The sequence below is a fragment of the Canis lupus genome, chromosome 9 (assembly GCF_011100685.1).
Source record: "Canis lupus familiaris isolate Mischka breed German Shepherd chromosome 9, alternate assembly UU_Cfam_GSD_1.0, whole genome shotgun sequence".
In the NCBI taxonomy this organism is placed as follows: Eukaryota; Metazoa; Chordata; class Mammalia; order Carnivora; family Canidae; genus Canis; species Canis lupus.
The window spans coordinates 20849717-20866549 of record NC_049230.1 but is presented as its reverse complement, the minus strand read 5'-3'; the positions used below and the strand labels follow the sequence as shown (position 1 = coordinate 20866549).

The 16833-nt window shown below is 43.4% G+C and overlaps 2 protein-coding genes across 4 annotated transcripts; one reads left to right on the top strand and one right to left on the bottom strand.

Annotated features, from left to right (window-relative positions):
- Positions 1-254: 254 nt before the first annotated feature.
- Positions 255-5543, top strand: KLHL10 (kelch like family member 10). 2 transcript variants are annotated; one of them, XM_038547344.1, is made up of 5 exons: positions 255-583; positions 2547-3036; positions 3754-4371; positions 4753-4902; positions 5129-5543. In XM_038547344.1, the coding sequence occupies exons 1-5, from the start codon at positions 390-392 to the stop codon at positions 5501-5503; spliced, it is 1827 nt and encodes a 608-aa protein (XP_038403272.1). In that variant the 5' UTR covers positions 255-389; the 3' UTR covers positions 5504-5543. The 2 variants fall into 2 exon arrangements, with proteins under 2 accessions (XP_038403272.1, XP_038403273.1); XM_038547345.1 differs by lacking the exon at positions 255-583 and adding an exon at positions 641-802.
- Positions 5544-5708: 165 nt separating this feature from the next.
- On the bottom strand, positions 5709-15987 carry KLHL11 (kelch like family member 11). Of its 2 annotated transcripts, XM_038547343.1 has the most exons (3): positions 15351-15987; positions 14605-14726; positions 11007-11140 (listed from the first exon to the last, which is right to left on the bottom strand). In XM_038547343.1, exons 1-2 carry the CDS (start codon positions 15893-15895, stop codon positions 14660-14662), a joined length of 612 nt encoding a protein of 203 aa, XP_038403271.1. In that variant the 5' UTR covers positions 15896-15987; the 3' UTR covers positions 11007-11140; positions 14605-14659. The 2 variants fall into 2 exon arrangements, with proteins under 2 accessions (XP_038403270.1, XP_038403271.1); XM_038547342.1 differs by lacking the exon at positions 14605-14726 and having other exon boundaries at positions 5709-11140; positions 15351-15963.
- Positions 15988-16833: the final 846 nt, after the last annotated feature.

The window sequence follows — 16833 nt, the reverse complement described above, 5'->3', positions numbered from 1 at the left end:
GGAAGAAGGTAGATGATGCTACCAGGATACAGAACTGGGCAACTGAAGTGGGCAACAGGAGCTAGAATGGATAAAAACTCTTATGTGGTGTCATGGTCACCAACCCGCTCCAGATTCAAGGGCTTGGAAGGTGTGGGGTGGTCTTCAGCCTGAATGGGGGGGGGGGGGGAGAGAAAGGAGGACGGAGACAGGAGAGGGTTCCAGAACCCGAGAGCACAATCCTGAGAGTGATCTCATTGCAGGCCCAGGATTCTGGAACTTGGGCTGCCTGATGGGCCCTATATGAAAGATGTAGTAGGGAAAAGGAGCGACAGCAGGCTAAAGGGGCCCCCCACAACCCTCCCCGACACCCCAGGACAGCAGCCTCTCTCCGCTGGTCCCAGGGTGCCATGGAGATGGAGAGCACGGCGGCCTCCACACGCTTCCACCAGCCTCACATGGAGAGGAAGATGAGTGCGATGACCTGTGAGATCTTCAACGAGCTTAGGCTAGAGGGCAAGCTCTGCGACGTGGTCATCAAGGTCAATGGCTTTGAGTTCAATGCCCACAAGAACATCCTCTGTAGCTGCAGTTCCTACTTTAGGTATAACACGGTGGCCAGGCTCAGCCAAAAGGGGACTGGGGCTCCTTTTGAGACATTGGTTCATTTCATGTTTCCCACCCCCTACCATCTTAAGTTAGGGACACTGTCAAACTCGGGGTTCCTGTGGCCTGGCTCCTTTGTCTTTGGAAGAGGTACAACTAGGGCCAGAGCCTCCTCTCTGCTTTTCAACTGGATTTCAACCAACTGTTGGTGGGCCAGGTGCTTTTTTCCTTTGATTCTCACCCAAACCAACCTTTGGGAAGGTTGGACACCCATACTGGATTTCCTACTTAAACCTAGATGACAGGTGCCACTTCAGCTGCCCCTCGTGCCCCCATCCCAATAGAGACTATCTCAAACAAGGATGGAGCAGATGGGAAGGACGATGCGGGAAAGCACCGAGGAAATGTTTATCAGAAGATAAAGGGAGTTTGGGCCACAACACTGTAACCTAGAAAGTGGCAGAGCTATTTTGTTCATGAGCTTAAACATGTTTGAGTAATCAATTCCAATGAAGATATGATAAATGTGCCCCATCTATTGCCCCCCAGCCCACTCTCTCTCTCTCTCTAAAAAAAAAAAAAAAAAAGTAAAAAAACATTATTAGCTCGTAGGTGGTGCAAAAAACAAGAGGTGGGCCAAATCTGGCCCAGAGGCTGTAAGTTCGCAAACTCCTGCTCTAGAGAAGAATCTCTGATTTCCAAGCCCATATTCCCTGAAGCAACCTAGAAAAAGGAAGCAAAAATTTGTTAGAGCAGGGACTTCTGTCTTGTTCAACACCTAAAAAAAAGTACCTAGCTATACAGTGGGAGCCCAATAAATAGTTCTGGAATAGTACACTGTCAATAATTATTTACCGAGTGCCTATTTTGTGACAGGCACTATCTGAGGTACTAGAAATAAAACAAGGAGTAGAGATAAACATTTGTGTTCTCATGAAGTTCACCTCCTAGTAGGAGGAATAGGCACTCAATACATAAAAAACAGCAGATCATAAGTGCTAGGGAGAAAAAGGGAAAGTATGGAGAGGAGGGTGGTGATTTTAAATAGGATGATGTTTGCTGACAAAGTGACATTTGAGCAAAGACTTTTTAAGATTTTATTTATTCACGAGAGACAGAGAGAGAGAGGCAGAGACATAGGCAGAGGGAGAAGCAGCCTCCCTGTGGGGAGCCCGATATGGGATTTGATCCCAGGACTTGGGATCATGCCCTGAGGCAAAGGCAGATGCTCAGCCACTTAGCCACCCAGGTGTCCCTTGAGCAAAGACTTTAAGGGGGATGTGGGAGGGAGAAATATGGAGATCTGCAGTGGGGAGCCTTCTAGGCCAAGGCAGCAGCATGTACAAAGGACCAAAAATGAAGCACCTCTGGTGTATTCAAGGCAAGCAAGGCCAGTGGGATTGGAACGGAAGGAGGGGGAAGGTGGGAGGAAGTGGCCAGTGAGGTATTACTGGTCCAGATCTTAGAGGACTTTTGTACTCCCTGGGAAGGACTTTGTATTTTACTCTGAGTAAGAAGGGATGTCGGTGGAAAGTTTAGGGTGCAAGGGGTATGTAAACTCGTAAGGTGGTTGGGGTATGACGGTAAACTCTGGTAGCATCGAGGGCAAAAGCAGGGAGATCTGTTCAGAGGTTAGTCCCAATCATCTAGGCAGGAGATGATGGTGGCTTGGACCAAGGAGGTAGCAGTAACCGGTGAGGAGCCATCAGATCCTGAGTGTGTGTTGACTGAATGGTACTTATTTAAAAAGCATATTGCTTAAGCTTAATTCCCTTAAGCAAGATTCAGATAGAAGAGACACAGGTCTTACTCCCTCCTACCCATCTATTTCCAGGCTACTCACCATGCACTATTTGGGAAATGTCCAAACTCTCCTCAACAAAAACAAAAGGTGGGGAGGGAGAACCTGGCAAACTGGAGAGAAATGTTTCAGTGGCTGCTAGTTTCTCTCTTTCTTCCAGAGCTTTGTTTACAAGTGGCTGGAACAACACTGAAAAGAAGGTATACAACATTCCTGGCATTTCCCCTGACATGATGAAGCTGATTATTGAATATGCATACACCCGGACCGTCCCGATCACACCGGACAACGTGGAGAAGCTGCTGGCAGCCGCAGACCAATTTAACATCATGGGTATCGTCAGGGGTTGCTGTGAGTTCCTCAAGTCGGAGCTGTGTTTGGATAACTGTATTGGCATCTGCAAATTCACGGACTATTACTACTGTCCCGAGCTGAGGCAGAAGGCCTACATGTTCATACTGCACAACTTTGAGGAGATGGTGAAAGTCTCGGCTGAGTTTTTAGAGCTCTCAGTCACTGAGCTGAAAGATATCATTGAGAAAGATGAGCTCAACGTCAAACAAGAAGACGCTGTATTTGAGGCCATTTTAAAATGGATTTCTCATGACTCCCAAAATAGGAAGCAGCATATTTCAGTTTTGCTTCCCAAGGTCAAGTTTAGTTATTTTTTGTGGGATGCTTAATTGCTCATGTTGGGTTCATTAATCCCGGAGGGACTATGCGAAGAGCCATATTCAGATGTTTGGCAGATTCCGGGGGCTGTATTTACATACACTTATATAGAAGGCATCGCCTACTGTTCTGTGGAATTTTGCAGTTTTCTTTGCCCTTGGCATTGCTAGTTGCTTCCACCCCACTTATATTCTTTGACCAAAATTCTCCCTGGCAGTGGGGCAGGAGATAGCAAGGCCTTCAAAATAATTCTAAAGGGCCTTCCGTTCACCCTTTTTTTATTCTGTGAGTTTCCCCAAACCCCAGGTAGAAGTGGGACTAGACACCAAACTGTGAGTATTATACACAATTACAGCCATTTGGTGCTAATTTGTGTTATTTTATAGAGAAACATAGATGTTCAATGACTGAACAATCACCACAGCTTTCTCTGGTCTAAGGAGGGGGCTGGCTCTGTGACCACTGAGGTGCCTTCTATCTAGCTCATTCTCAGCATCCAAATGTATGCCACCTCTGAAAAACAAATGTTGAAACTGTGAGCTGTAAATTTCAAACACAAAACAAAATATGACTGCATATTCATTCATATATAGTTCAAAGGGCTGCAATTCAAAGGCTGATTGTAAACAGGGAGTTGTGGAGATGGGTTTTCCAGGTACCCTCACCTCATCTGACTTCCTGTATTTCCTTCTTAGGTTCGCTTGGCCCTAATGCATGCTGAGTACTTCATGAACAATGTGAAGATGAACGACTATGTCAAAGATAGTGAGGAATGCAAGCCAGTAATCATCAATGCCCTAAAGGCCATGTATGACCTAAACATGAATGGACCCTCTAATTCTGACTTCACCAACCCACTCACCAGGCCCCGCCTGCCCTATGCCATTCTATTTGCAATTGGTGGCTGGAGTGGTGGGAGCCCCACCAATGCCATTGAGGCATATGATGCTCGGGCAGACAGATGGGTGAATGTCACTTGTGAGGAAGAGAGTCCCCGTGCCTACCATGGGGCAGCCTATTTGAAAGGCTACGTTTATATCATTGGGGGGTTCGATAGTGTAGACTATTTCAATAGCGTTAAGCGTTTTGACCCAGTCAAGAAAACGTGGCATCAGGTGGCCCCGATGCACTCCCGACGTTGCTATGTCAGCGTGACAGTCCTCAGCAATTTCATTTATGCCATGGGAGGATTTGACGGCTATGTGCGTCTCAACACTGCTGAACGTTACGAGCCAGAGACCAACCAGTGGACGCTCATTGCCCCTATGCACGAGCAGAGGAGCGACGCAAGTGCCACAACACTCTACGGGAAGGTAAGGATGGGGAAGGGGAAAAGAACATGTCCAGAAGCAATGCTCTTCTTTGTTTTTTTGGGGATGGATGGAAAATAGAAGAGGCAATACTCACTTTGCAGTACTAACTGTCCTCAAATGACCGAGTGGCCCTTTGTAATGATCCTTTAAAATTTTACTCATTAAAAAGCAATAATGAGGGACACCTGGGTGGCTCAATGGTTAAGCATCTGTCTTTGGCTCAGGTCGTGATCCCGAAGTCCCGGGAGGGAGAAGCAGGCTCCACGCAAGGAACCCAATGTGGGACTCGATCCAGGAAATTTGCGATCACACCCTGAGCCAAAGGCTGATGCTCAACTGCTGAGCCACCCAGGTGTCCCCCTTGTGCCTCTCTTCACACAGGTCTACATATGTGGTGGTTTTAACGGAAATGAGTGTCTGTTTACAGCAGAAGTGTACAACACTGAGAGTAATCAGTGGACAGTCATAGCACCCATGAGAAGCAGGAGGAGTGGAATAGGTGTAATTGCTTATGGAGAACATGTATATGCGGTGAGTTTATCTTGTACCACACAAAACGATAACCCTAGATTTTTTGTTCACAAATAGGTTTGTGCTATTATTGGTAAGCATTTGAAAAGCATTTTTTCTGTGGAAAACAGTGGAAAGAGGGAGGTATGAAATCACTGGTTCCCCACCCCCACCCCCAAAGAAGGCCTCTTCCTCGTTGAACAGAAGTAATGGCTAACAGTCAACCATGTCTCCCTTGCATCCATAGGTAGGTGGCTTTGATGGAGCAAATCGACTTAGGAGTGCAGAAGCCTACAGCCCAGTGGCTAATACTTGGCGCACAATCCCCACTATGTTTAATCCTCGTAGCAATTTTGGCATCGAGGTGGTAGACGACCTCTTGTTTGTGGTGGGCGGCTTTAATGGCTTCACTACCACCTTTAACGTGGAGTGCTATGACGAAAAGACGGACGAGTGGTATGACGCCCATGACATGAGCATCTACCGCAGCGCTCTGAGCTGCTGTGTGGTGCCAGGGCTGGCCAACGTCGGGGAATATGCAGCTAGACGGGACAACTTCACAGGATTAGCACTGCGAGATGAAGTAAAGTACTCCGCTTCGACAAGTACCCTGCCTGTATGAGTCTCTTCATTTAGCTAATAAAGAGTCTAAGCAATAAGAATTCTTTTTTTTAAATAAATACAGTGTTTAAACTTGTAAGAGTACTGGAAAATGTTCAACTTAAGGGAGCCAAGGGTTGAAGGAGGGAGTAAGAGGAAAGGCAGAAAGCATTTATATCCAACAGTGCATCATTAAAAAGGAAAAAAAAAACACAGTGCAAACCAGCTCTAAAGAAATACGTTTATTTGTAACTTACATGGAGACAATAGCGTCAACACAGAACGAGATAGCTTCAGGAACATAAAACAAGCTATTTTACAATGTAATGTCTCAAAGCATCCTAAATTCTACATCTCCTCTGACTTTAAGGGAGAGAGCCAAGATTATACTTTCAGTAGAGTAGGGGCTTGGATACTGATAGCCCAAAAAACTCACTGTGTGTCAACTTGACCTAAATATGTATTTTACAAATAACTCAATGAGCCCGAGGCACATGGATCATAATCTTCAAACACCTAGCAAGCTTAATTTTTCACAAGTGCATTATGCAGGAGGATTAAGTTAACAAGTGCTCTACTGTATGTGCTTCAATGTCAGACATCCGTAGTGATGCTCAGAGAGTAAGACAAAAGCCCTACCAAGGTAATCAACAAAGCAGTTATTTGGCTACCTAATTAAGTTCCTTGAAGCAAGAGGACTACTATATTATGTTATTGTTACTGTATTACTCAACTAGGAGCTGTTTTGTTTCCAATGACGAGAACACGTTATAATGTAGGCATTATAACAACAAAAACGGACATTCTCAAGAAAGTGACAAACTGGAGTGATGGACCGTGCCAAAATGTCTGACAATTAAAGGAGAGACTGAACTGTTTCTCAAGTATTCTACAGTTAAATGGCAACCAATAAGTACCCTATTTTTCTAGTGGAGGCAGAGAACTTGCTTCACAATTCTGTGGACTTTCAAAAGACAGGAAGTGTGGCCAATATGTCCTTTTTATTTAAGCTTAATTTGAGGAAAGTACAAAAAAAAGTCCCTTTAGTTATGCTTGATTAGGCCAAGTAACTAAAATATACAATTTAGCTTACTTGTCTACCTACAGAATAGTGTCTTATTAGAACTATAAAGCAGAGAATGAAGTAAACATACCACATGCTACACTAGTCCAGAAACAAGAAAAAAGTGTGCCCTAGAAAATGTCTTACCAGCAGCCTGAACAGTTTAAAAAAAGCACACAAATCTTTGATAAACACTATCTTTCCATCTTCAAACCTCTGTTCTGTATTTTTTTAAAAAGTCAATATTTTAAAAGTTTTTGGTCCCAACAATACTATATAAAACTAAGTGATCAAAACAAAACTGAGTCAATGAATTTTGAGGGTTTTTTTTTTTAGCAAAATATTTCTGAATCGGCACAACAAAAGCAAAGTTGGATATCAAGATATACAAGACTAATCATGCAAACAACTGCAAGTGAGATGTATTACTTAAACACTAAGCTCATGACTGACATTCTCAATGTATACCACAGATTTTTTTTTTTTTTTTTTGTATACCATGGTGTGGTAGGTATAATTAAAGGCTATCCATTCTAAGATATAAGTAGCACTCGAAATTATGTATAGGTATTATTTTTTGGGATAATCAATTCTTGTCTTTTCCTTCCACAAAACATAAACAAAAGCAACAGTAACAACAGGTTTGCTTGAAAACATGCTGTCTTTTTTAAAGCTATATTTTTAACTGCTTAAATTACCAAACACACTCTTAAGTTTTCATCAAAAATGAAATTTCCTTCCCAAAAAGCCATTAGGCTGGTTATAGTCAGAACCTTTCCAAATACTCTGAAAGTTATTTCCAGTTTAGATTTCAGAATGTCAGCCTTGAACAGATTTAAGCAAATCTGGTTTCCTTCCTTATTAACAAGTTAGTTAGGATATTTCAGAAACACAAGTTATTGATGTGAAGTCACACGTGAATTCAAATATGAAAATTAGAAATTGAGTTGTCAGGAAAACCTGCACACATCATCATGCAAGGAAGGACTTACCACTTCTTTTCAGCCATGGCCTAGGCTGCCTGCTGAGTTAAAAAATAACAGTTTCAATCAAGTTTTCAAAACTAGATTATACCTAAATCTTAAGAGGAGTTAGAACGTGTCACATCACGTGAAAAAAGATCACCCCCCAAATAACTTGGTAACGATGGTCTCAGAAGACAACTCTGAGATAAGATCCAAAAATCTTACATCACACCTTCTGGAGAGAAACTGCCATTGTAGTGCACTACTGAATTATTTCACCATCACCAAGAAAAGGAAGTCTGCTAGCTAGCGGCATCTATCAGAGAGGAGAATATTACTCAATGAGCTTTTCTGTCTCACTTGCATAGACCTCTCTCAACTCAGAATTAGCACTTCTCAGAAATGGCTTTTATCAAAATAACTACAAATGGAAATTGATAAAATGGAGGAGGTGGCATAGGATAATATATCCTCCTACAGAAACAGGACTTGAAGTTTACTACCTCCACTCCAATCTAAAAGAAATGGTTTTAAAGCAGATTTCCAACACATTTATTGAAAAACTGTCCTAGGCAGGGATGCTAATTTAGAAATTTCAGGGAAGTTCTTAGTATACAGTCCAAGAGCTAAATATTAATAGTCTTGCAGCAAATTGAGAGCCAATATTTCTGGTTGTACTTTTTTTTTTTCTTTTGATGTTTGATATAATAAGGAGGCTAATATAATGGACTAGGGAAAAAATAATCACTGCACTTCGAATTCAACTTCTAGAACTGCATTCTGGAATGTCTAAGGAGATGGGTATTCCAAAACAAACATATAATGGATCCCTTTTGCAAACCATTAGAGCAGAAGTCCTTTAGGCTAAAGCTTGGGAGTGTGTTAGAGAATCAGAAGAATGCATAAAAATAAAAGATAACTAAAGCAATACATTTTTAAGAGACATAATTGTGTACCTAAATTTGGTATTCTAGGTTCAAAGTTCCAATAAAAGTCTAGGGCAACTAGATAAAATACTAGAACAACTAGGGCTGAGAAACAATACGGCTTCTCTTTAGCAACAGTTCTCTAAATTGTCCCTTCCTTCGCATTTGGAAAAGGTTTCTTTTAGAAAGGAATAAGGATTCTATACAATATACATTAGGGGAAAATTTAAAACTGAAGGCATTGTGTTGATTGTCATAGGCATTATTTACACTCATTAACTTATCCTCAAATAAACCTGCGACTCCTGAAAAAAGCATTTAAATGTTTTAATGCCTTTGATTGCTCAGTCTACAATACTTTTCTTCTTAAAGAAACAAATTTCACATATATAACTTCCTCTGTATTAAATCAATCAGCTAAAGATCAATATTCTTGTCAACTACCATCATCTCAAAGTGATGGCTCCATGTCTGTAACACTTGCTGAAGAATGAAAAACGTTTTAAAAATGAGCCAATCACAAATTTCTAATCAGTCATCTCCTCTAGAAATAAACAAACTAGCACTTCTAGATAAGCACATACAACAAAATATCAATGCAAATCTTCTGAAATCATCTTGCTGAAATATTGTGCTTTTCCCTTCAAATCTCAGTATCACTATTGCACATACCTCCTGCAGATGAGGGCTCAATGCATATTCTGCCCTTTTCAAAACCGCCATTCAGGAAATAAAATCAAAAGGAATATCAAAGTAAATGTGCAAATAAAATTGTTGCTTAAAGCATGTTCAAAACAGTCCCTAAGACAAAGGAGTTTTAACTTGTTGGTAGAAAAACACCCAAGTGACTATACTTGGTTTTTCCACTTGTCATTAATAAGATCTCATTAAGCTAGCATATCCACACAAACCAAAGACAGAAAAAGACTGCAAACCAACAAAAGTTACCACATATTAAATCGAGTTTCCCATTCTTCAGTTTTTAACTATATTTCCTTTATATGGGGCAATAATCAGTTTAGGTAGAAAATAAGTTATCGACATACTTTTTCAAGTAACAGTCTGGGTATCCTCAGCCTCATGAAACAGGTACAACTGTTTTAAGCTGCACCTATTAGAGAACCTAGCATTCAATCTGAGAGCTCGGCACTCGTCGCATGTTTAGGGCGTGCCGATGTATTTCTTGCATTTGTCTGATCCGGTCCTTCTGCCACATTAAGTTTTGAGGCATAGGATATCTCTGTGTGCCATGCAAGTACCGGTATGGAATTCTCACATGGCAAGCTGTGGCTCTACAACGCGGCTGTGGCATGGGAGGAAGAAGCATCCACCGCTTTCTTTCAGCACAATATCGGTAGGCTTCTTTCCGATACTGTTTGTCAATATCATCACTGTTTTTCCAGCCTCCAATAATGAAAACGTCATCTTTGTAATAGCAGATAGCTGCTCCTTCAATGCTTAGGACTTCTGGAGGTAAGCTTTCAAGGATCTCATCAGAAACTTGGCTGGCAATTTTTCTGACTGCCTCTTCATTTTCTAAAGAATAACTCTTAGGACAGCATGATGCTGTCTGATAAAAGTTTGAATTGACCACGGACATTTGGAAAAAGCAGTAATTGTCAATAAGTGGCAAAGATTCCACATCTTGCCACTGTCGAGTCTCAGTATCATAGCAAGTAATTACAGCCTTTAATCCATCTTCTGTGTCCCGGTCCACAGGAGTGCGGGCAGCAATGTACACAAACCGGTCTTCAATGGCTAGCGCTTTGACATCTCGAAGAATCTTTGGTGCTGATTCCAAGTTGTGCCATTTATCAAGCTCAGGATTATAAACAGTCACATCTTTAAAGCCAGGACTAAAGTTGCCATGTCCTCCTATGCTGTAGAGCTTCCCTTTGACCTCTGTTAACCCAAAAGAATGCTTCCTCGTCATCAGACTACAAACATGTTCCCATGTATTCAAATTTGGGTTGTATCTTTCCACAGTTTTAGCAAACCCTGGTTCCATTGATCCGGCAACATACACATAGGACTCTGTTACTGCAACAGCATGTCCATCAAGGTGATTATGAATATGGGGCAGGTTTACCCATCTGTCCTCATCGACAAAATATCCCACACATTCACTTAAATAATCCCCTCCTTCTGACACGCCTCCAATAACCATGATCACGTCCATGTTTTGCCCATAGCGAGGTAATAATGAGACATGAGAAGCGGGATGCTGGAAGGTGCCAGACTGTATGTTCTCAGCTCTCAGAGCATGCCTCTCTACTGCATCAGCCACCAATTTGACGCAAACTTCATTATTGGCCACCAGCCTCTCTGGTTTGACATGCCGAGTAAGGTAAGTAGGTTTCATCTGGGATAATCTGAGCAATTTAAAAAGTTCTTCAAAGTATCTTTCTCTCTCTTCAGCATTTCTCTGAACCCACTTCAAAACTGTTTCAAAGAGAACCTCTTCAGAATCAACCGTAATTTCCAAGTCTGACAGCCAGTCTCGAATGAGATGGAAAGGTAAAGTATAAAATTCCTCATCCTGAATTACTTTGTGGAAATTTCTCCGTATCATATCGGCAGCTTTCAGTGCAAGTTGGCTCAAGGTATACATGTGAGCTAAGCTATGAATGGCCACACAATTAGAGAGATGAAGTTTCTTCTTGAGAAATTCTCCACAAAATTCTTTTAAACGAATTAAAAGGAACCTAAAATCAAGAAAAATAATTTTCAAATGTGCATATTTTATGTGGTTGCATTTTGAGAACATCTGAATTATACAAATTAAAATGGTAAGCTTCATCTTAATTTACACCCAACATTTGAAAAAAGACAAATCCCCCCAAATTAAAAAGGATTTTTATGCTGCAAAGTATATTTAAAAGCATAGTCATCTTTATATATACTTTAAATTATTTGTATTATATAGTCTATATACAATTATATATGATACATTATATATGTATCATATATACACAATGGAGAATTCTTCATAATGTAAGGTTTTCTGGAACATATCCTTTAATAAAGTACAATAGTCAGAGAAAGGCAAATACATATGATTTCACTCTTATGTGGAATTTAAGAAACAAAACTAATGTGCAAAGGAAAAAAAGAAAGATACAAACCAAGAAACAGACTCTTAACTATAGAGAACTGATGGTTACCATAGGGGAGGAGGGAGGTTGAAATGGGTGATGGGGGCTGGGGAGTGCACTTACCGTGATGAGAAATGGGTAACGTATAGAATTGTTGAATTACTATGTTGTACACTTGAAACTAATATAACACTGTATGCAAACTATACTGGAATTAAAATTTAAAAATTAATAAAAAAAATACAATAGTCCCACACTTTATTAGCAAAGGCAAATCCCAATCCTAATTTGTCTATGCTATTCCTGTCCTAATCCCGTCAGTCACTAGCCTTTTCTTCAATGAGGCAGGATCTCGGAAGAGACTTTATTGAGCCTTAACTACATGGTACAGGAACTGTGGCTCCTGGGAGGCTGTTTCCTCAAATATCAGAAAGAACATCAGTAGAGGCCTTGTGTCAGAGATTTTAATCTCCTTTTCACCAGAGTTTTCTCCTTGGGCAGCAGATAGGGGCAGGGGGTGGTGGTTTGAGGGTGTAGCCTGAGCTGGGTTCTCATTAAAAGTAGGGGTGCAAAGCAAACTCAAACAACAATAACAAATGTATGGAAGTGGTTTGGCATGTAGCGGAGTAGAAGTTGTCTGTTCACCCAAATACATTTGACACATATTTCCCTTGGATAGGGTGTTTGGAAACACTGCTCTATGAAAACAACAGATATCGTATACCAGGCCTTCGTCATGTGCTGGGCACTTCCTGTTATTTCCTTGTAAGTACCCTTGAAGGAAGGTATCATCAACAGAGTATATGGGTGGTAAGGAGAGGGATGCTGCCTCAGAACTGATGCGTAAGATTAGATGTGATGGTTGCAAGGCACTTAAAACAGTGCCTAACACAAGGCAGCTGCTCAAGCAGCTGACAGATGGAGAGAAGTTAAGAGTTTTAAGTAAATTGCCTGGGGCCTTCTCTCCTCACCTCCAATTCCCCCTATAAAGGGGGGGGGGTGGAAAAACAAGACCACATGACAGAGACAAACACAGCTTGAGTGAGTGCAATGACCATGTTCATCCATTTTCATTCAACAAACCTCCCTCTCTCAGATCTATACGTGCCTTCATCTTGGGGTCCCTGGGTCGCTCAGTTGGTTAAGCATCTGCCTTCAGCTCAGATCAAGCCCCATGTCAGGCTCTCTAGTCAATGGGAAGTCTGCTTCTCCCTCTGCCCCTCACCCTTTTGCTTTGAAATAATAAAATAAGCAAAATCTTTATACTTGCACCCATCTTTCCTCACCTTCTAATGAATGACCCACCCCTGTGCTTGGAGAAAAGCAATCAGGCAGAAACATCATCTCCCCCTGGTCAATCTGCCTGCACTCTGCCTTCCCAGTTCAGCTTTTCCATTTTATTTATTTATTTTTTTAAAAAGATTTAATTATTTCTTTATTCAGAGAGAGCGAAAGAGAGGCAGAGACACAGGCAGAGAAGCAGGCTCCATGAAGGGAGCCCGACGCGGGACTCGATCCCGGGTCTCCAGGATCACACCCCGGGCTGCACGCGGCGCTAAACCGCTGTGCCACCAGGGCTGCCCAACTTTTCCATTTTAAACACGGATTCTGTCCCATTCTTGGTTTTAAGGACTTTGCTCCTGCAATTATTCCCCCACTTCTGTAACATCAATTTCTCCTCTTCCACTGATTCGTCTTTTTTTTTTTTCCAGCACACAAACAAGCTCTAGTATCTCCTATCTTACAAGGGAGAAAACAACCTCCCCTGACTCTTCTCCAAACATTTCCATGTGTATCATTATTCTGACCCTCTTTAAAGGAAGACTTAAATGGCTCTTGTTAATGCCATCAAGGACCTCTATTACTGTCAAATCCAATCATCTATTATGGTTGACAGAGTTGACATGATTGGCTACCCCCTCCCTCCTCTACACCCTTTTCTAAGGCTTCTGTGTGACCCATCTCCTCTGCTGGTTCCTCTAATCTTTTGGAACCCCAAGGTTCAATCCTGTCCCTTCTACGTCTACACTCTCTTCCTAAGTAATTTCATCCAATCTCATGATATGAGATTACCATCTATATGCCATGCCTTATTCCTCCCAATCTCTCCTAATGTTCTTATATCCAACTGCCTACTCAGACATTTCCTGGACCAAAACCAAACTCCTGATCTTCCCAAACTTGCTTTCCTACACTCTTCCACATCTTAATAAATAAATAACTCCATCTTTCCAACTGCTTGGATCAAAAAACTAGCAGTCTTTTCCCTTACTCTCTACATCAAACCCATCAGCAAATTTGTCCCTTATACCCTCAAAACATATCTAGAATTGACGCACTACTCACCTTTACTTTTCTTTGATCCAAGCCTCTACCACCATTCCAACAACCTCATCTCTCTGCTTCTGCCCCAGGGGCTCCTTCCCCACCACCCCATTCTTTTTTCAACACAGTACATGCTTCAAATCAGACTGCATTGTTCCTCTGCCCCCAAAGTAAAATTCTTCAAATCAGACTGCATCATTCCTCTTCCCCTAAACCTTCCCATCTCATTCAGAGTAAGAGTTGGGAGTCCTTCCACAGACCGCAAACCCTTTGGAATCTGAACTGCATGGAATCTAGATCCATCCCCATCACCACTCTGAAGGGTCTCTCCCACCCCTCTCTATCTGCATCCAAATGATCTAGCCACACTGGCCTCCCACTATTCTCTAACATCCAGATAAGCTCCACCTCGTGGCCTTTCCACCTGTGCTCCCTACCTGAAACACTCTTTATCTCATCTCCTTTGGTTCTTTGCAAAATGTCTTCTTCATTAGGCATTCTATCTGCACCCAATTAAAAAACACAATTCCTCTCCAACAGCACTTTCTATAGGCCCTTACCATGCTGTATTTTTTCATCAAAACTGTAACAATCTGACACCTATTCACTTTACTTGTCCATCTACCAAGGTAAGTGCAATGAGGAAAGGGACTTTTGTCTGTTTTGTTCACCACTGAATTCCTAGCATCTGAGAACCCGGTGTCTGTCGCATCACAGGCACTCAATAGGTATTCGTTAAAATAACGTACCTGTAACACAATACTGCCACAACAGACGTCTCTAAAAATGGCATTCACCTGCCTCCTAACCAGTCTCTGAAGCCTCCATTCCTATCCCTTTCAGTCCATTTCTCACAGCAGCAGAATCATCTCTAAAAATAATCAAATGAGAAAATTTCTTCACCCAGCTTCCCACCACAGTAAAAAAAAAAAAAAAAAAAAAAAAAAAAAAAATCATCAAACTCCTTTATTTCAATGCATTTCACAGACCCTTCACCCACTAGATCCAGCTCCACTGGATATTTCCTTTAGTTCTTTAAGCTAAACTGGGTCCTGCATGAGGGCCATTGAGCCATCTGCCTGGAATGCTCATTTCCCATCTTTGCTCAATAGGTCTTTCCCATCGTTTGGAGGTCGGTTTAAATGTCACCTCTTCAGAAAGGTCTTTCCTCTACCCAATCACTATCCTTTCATCCTTTTCAAATGTCAACACAGCACTGATTACACGCAGACTTTCTTTTTCACTGCCTTTGTCCCTCCACCTGGAATCTGAGCTCCCCGAGAGCAGGGCGCCCTCGTCAGACGGGCCGGCTGCATCTTCAGTACCCAGCGCAGTGGCTGCCCCAGAGCGCACAACAGACGCTCCAGAAGTATCGACCAAATGCATCCCCTCGGGGCCCCCCCGGAGGCACTGCCTCCCGTCTCCTCCACGGACGCGGCCCTCGGCGGGCGAGCATCTCCACGGCCCCGCGCGCGGCCCTCCGCATCCCGCCTACCTGTCGGCCAACTCCAGCACCTCGTGCACGCTGCCCGTGCTGACGCGGATGCGCCCGGTGTACATGTATTCGATAACGGCTTCCACCGTGTCGGGCTCGGGCCCGGGTTCAGAGCTCCACTTGCGCATCTCCACCCGGCCCGAGCGGGACTCCGAGAACTGGCCCGAGAGCAGGGGCGTGAAGTACTCGGTGGCGGCGGCCAGCACCGAACGGTGGGCCCGGAACTCGCGGCCTCCCGCGCCGCCGAAGCACAAGGTAATGTCGCAGAAGAGGCCCTGGCGCCGCTGCTCGTTCTGCCTCCAGGACAGCTCTGAGCAGTGAGAGCTGCACTCGAAATCCTCGGCCTCCGGGCCCGGATCGCCCCCGCTCGCCTCCATTGCAGAGATGCCGGGCCCAGACCCGAAGTCCACCGTGCCGCTGCCTCGGACTTCGGCGGCCAGCCCTGCAGAGCCGGCGGCGGCCGTCTCCATGCTCTCCATCTCCAGCACCTGCAGAGACGCGGCCGCTGCCGCCGCCGCCGCCGCAGCCACTGCCGCCGCCGCCATCTTGACGCCGCCGCGCCCGACCTCCGCAGTCTCGGAACGATCCAGCCGTTCTGGTGCGACACAGAGGGATTCTGGGAATAAATAGTGGGCGCGGGGCGGAGCCGGCGCCGCGGGTGTGCGCACGCGCGGCCGCCCCCCGCCCGGAGCTGTCCGTCCCACCTTGGACAGGGCTCCACGGTGCTGCTGTCCGCAGACGTCCCACCCGAGTTTCGGTGGGTTGTGTGTGCATGTGCGTGTGCGTGTGCGTGTGCGCGCGCGGCTTGTCTCCTTCCCCTTCACGAAGGCATGCTCCTCGTGGCCGTGTTGTAGAACAGGAGCCACCCCGGACCATCACCCATTGTTAGTGTCTCGGGTGGCAACAGTGGATTTTTAGAGTTAACATGGATTTAGAGTAAACATTAGAAAAGAAAAAAAAAAGGCTTGAGACCGAGCCCCAAGTAAGTGGATGAGGGTGAGAAGTTACTCAGTGCCTCTGATCTAATTTATCTTCTTAAAATGGAATAGTATCCAAAAAAAAAAAATGGAATAATATCTATGCTGGGAGATGGCTGTGAGGATTAAACGAGATGCTTGGGTTTTACGTAGGGTTTGATTCGTACTTACTGTTCCATGCATACTTGTTAAAAAGATGAATAAAAGCTACTTTGGGGTTTTAAGCAAGGGAGTGGCTCAGATGCGTGTTTTAAAATATCACTGGTGGCTCTAGAAATAATGAAAAAGTGGCACTAGTGAAAAGAAGAGACATGGGTAGATAAAAGGGATAATGAAAGGATAAGATCCCTAGGAGGTGGCAACCAGAGAGAAGGGGAGTAGAAAAGGATGACTCTCTGTGGCTTGAGTATCTGAGTAGAGCTTGGTTCCTATTCACTAAGGGAGTGGTACAGATTGGAGAAGATGGAGTTTTTATTTGTTCATAATTTTTCTAGTTTTATTTTTTA

Bases quoted from the DNA above. Each gene is read 5' to 3' on its own strand.
- KLHL10 (XM_038547344.1), top strand. From the start codon at position 390: ATGGAGATGGAGAGCACGGCGGCCTCCACACGCTTCCACCAGCCTCAC. The intron at 4,372-4,752 runs GTAAGGATGGGG...CTCTTCACACAG, and splicing joins CCACAACACTCTACGGGAAG to GTCTACATATGTGGTGGTTT. The intron at 4,903-5,128 runs GTGAGTTTATCT...TTGCATCCATAG, and splicing joins ATGGAGAACATGTATATGCG to GTAGGTGGCTTTGATGGAGC.
- KLHL11 (XM_038547342.1), bottom strand. From the start codon at position 15,895: ATGGCGGCGGCGGCAGTGGCTGCGGCGGCGGCGGCGGCAGCGGCCGCG. The intron at 11,141-15,350 runs GTAGGCGGGATG...TCTTGATTTTAG, and splicing joins GTGCTGGAGTTGGCCGACAG to GTTCCTTTTAATTCGTTTAA.